A 2180-nucleotide genomic window follows, 5' to 3' on the forward strand; every position below is an offset into this window, starting at 1 on the left:
CGTATCTTATCGTATCGTATCGTATCGTATCGTATCGTATCGTATCGTATCGTATCGTATCGTATCGTAAATCAGTCTGTTTTGCAAATATTGGGCTACAACTTGATGTGGTAGTACTCAGACTTATACTCTAGGCCGTAACACGTGCCAGTCTGAGAACAGATCGTCTAGTTTTACATTTGTGTTATTTTCCATCCAGATCCAGACCTATGAGATCATCCTAACATTGGGGCAGGCATTCGAGGTGGCTTATCAAATGGCGGTCCAGTCCAGAGCGAGACACTACATGCCCCCGTCATCCCTGGGCTCGGAGTTCATAGAAACCAAAGCCAGCCGTCCTGTGTCTCAGTCATGGAGCAGCATGAGAAGATCAGCGGTGAGTACCTGGACGCCTTAAAAACTTGTGAGAGGAACCTTCGCTGTTTTATTTTTATTTTTTTGGGGGGGCGGGGGGTTTAGAAGGAATATTTGGTGGTGGAGTCATAATTGAAAAAATGTGCACAAACCTCATGACCGACTTTTCTTCCCCCGCTGGATCCCCGGAGCACCACCTGCAAAGGGAAATTTGCTGTGTGTGTGGTAGAAAGTGATGAGTCATTACTTAGCTACCAGCTTCATCTCGCATACCCCTCAGCGCTGAGAGTCACTCCGGATCAGGAGAGATTTCCTGATCTCCCCTGGAAAAAAAACACCTAAATAAATACATTAAAAAAAATGGAAATAGTGATGAATGAAAGGTTTATGTGTTGCTTACAGGCAGATGAGTGATTTGTTCCGGGCATTCTCGACGGAACTCGGCACCCACGGTTGGAACCCCGCCCACCGCTTCCCCCCCGGCTTCCTGATTGAGTGCGCTGCGTAAACGCTTCGCGCCGATCCTCGGGGCCGCGCTGATGTATTGACCTTTCAGGCAGCATATAATAGGCCTTCAGTGATCACTGTCACCTGAGAGAGCCGCACAGCCCAGGAGCACGCTCACTGGCAGGACCAGCTGCTTATGCAGAGACACAAATCATTTTGTTTTACCACCTGCCTGCTGCTTGAATTTATAGAGTCATCACTGATCTGCATAATGAGCCTGGCTCGGTGTTGGACTTTTAGACGAGAGGCGGGCTGATTTCTGTCACCTGTAGTTAGTTTTTGCGCCGTTTGTGTTGCCACAGTATGTTGTTGGTTTAAACGGAAACCGAGACACTCGTACAGTTTTATATGTCCTCCCCAAGGAGCCATTAACTGTAAGCCCTGTCCCACTTAATTACCGTCGTCACATGGTTGTTCTGCTTTAACGTGGCGCTTTCTGCTTTACAGCAATCCATTTTTTTTGGACTAACATAAAATCTGATGACTGCAAATTTTATCAGCTGCAGTTAACAGTTAATGAAATTAATTTTGGTCCCCCGGAGTGTTATTAAAATGCTCTCTCTTGCTGACCATTTAATTCTTTCAGCTGAGCTGTTAAGGGGTGCGAAGTGCACGCTTGATACCAGCATATATGGTTTTGTGAGGAAGTCTAAAGCAGTGGTGTTCAATACAAATTTACCAAGGATCACCCCCCAAAAAAACCTGTCTGCTCTAGCCACACGTCCAGAATAAATCTATTTAAATGTTATTTTAGTGACAGTCACACTAGTTTTATCCACTTGACATTGTTTTTTTCCCCAGGTCTGTACCTCTCAGTGGGCTGGCAGCTTCTCCCTGCTGAGAAAAGCAGAGGAATATTGTAAAAAACTAGAAATGSTGCAGCTCAAGCAGACACCCTTCTCCACACACATCAGCAAATGATCCGCACRGCAAACATGGAAATTAAGAAAAGAAAATATAATTAAAGGGTTTCAGAACTGATGTGGAAAAACACGACTCCATATGCTTTCTTTTTGTTTTAAAGTAATTAAAAAGCTTTTTTTTATGGTAATTAGTGTATCAGCCCGTTACGACGCCTCTTTTGACAGGAGCTAAACATAAACGACTTGACAGTCACAAAAAGCTACAGTGATGGAAAAACAACTAAACGGTGACTTAATAAGAGCAAACCTGACAGCAAAGCATCACAAAGGGATGCAAATGTGATCAAGATGAGGTGCAAACAATTTCATAAATGTGCGAAAAGATGACAAAGTATGACCTCACTGCTGGACAACCACAGTTTCAAAAAAGTTGGGACATTGTGTAATATATATATA

At 43.9% G+C, this 2180-nt stretch overlaps 1 protein-coding gene across 1 annotated transcript in view; it reads left to right on the forward strand.

Annotated features, from left to right (window-relative positions):
- anks1ab (ankyrin repeat and sterile alpha motif domain containing 1Ab) overlaps positions 1 to 2180 on the forward strand; it is a gene marked incomplete at its 5' end in the record, with an annotated part of 42196 nt that overhangs the window by 34914 nt on the left and 5102 nt on the right. The window contains 1 exon segment of the mRNA XM_014009540.1: positions 200 to 376. Within this exon segment, the coding sequence (XP_013864994.1) occupies positions 200 to 376 (177 nt within the window).

Source organism: Austrofundulus limnaeus, unplaced genomic scaffold (genome assembly GCF_001266775.1).
Source record: "Austrofundulus limnaeus strain Quisiro unplaced genomic scaffold, Austrofundulus_limnaeus-1.0 Scaffold59, whole genome shotgun sequence".
Taxonomy (NCBI): Eukaryota; Metazoa; Chordata; class Actinopteri; order Cyprinodontiformes; family Rivulidae; genus Austrofundulus; species Austrofundulus limnaeus.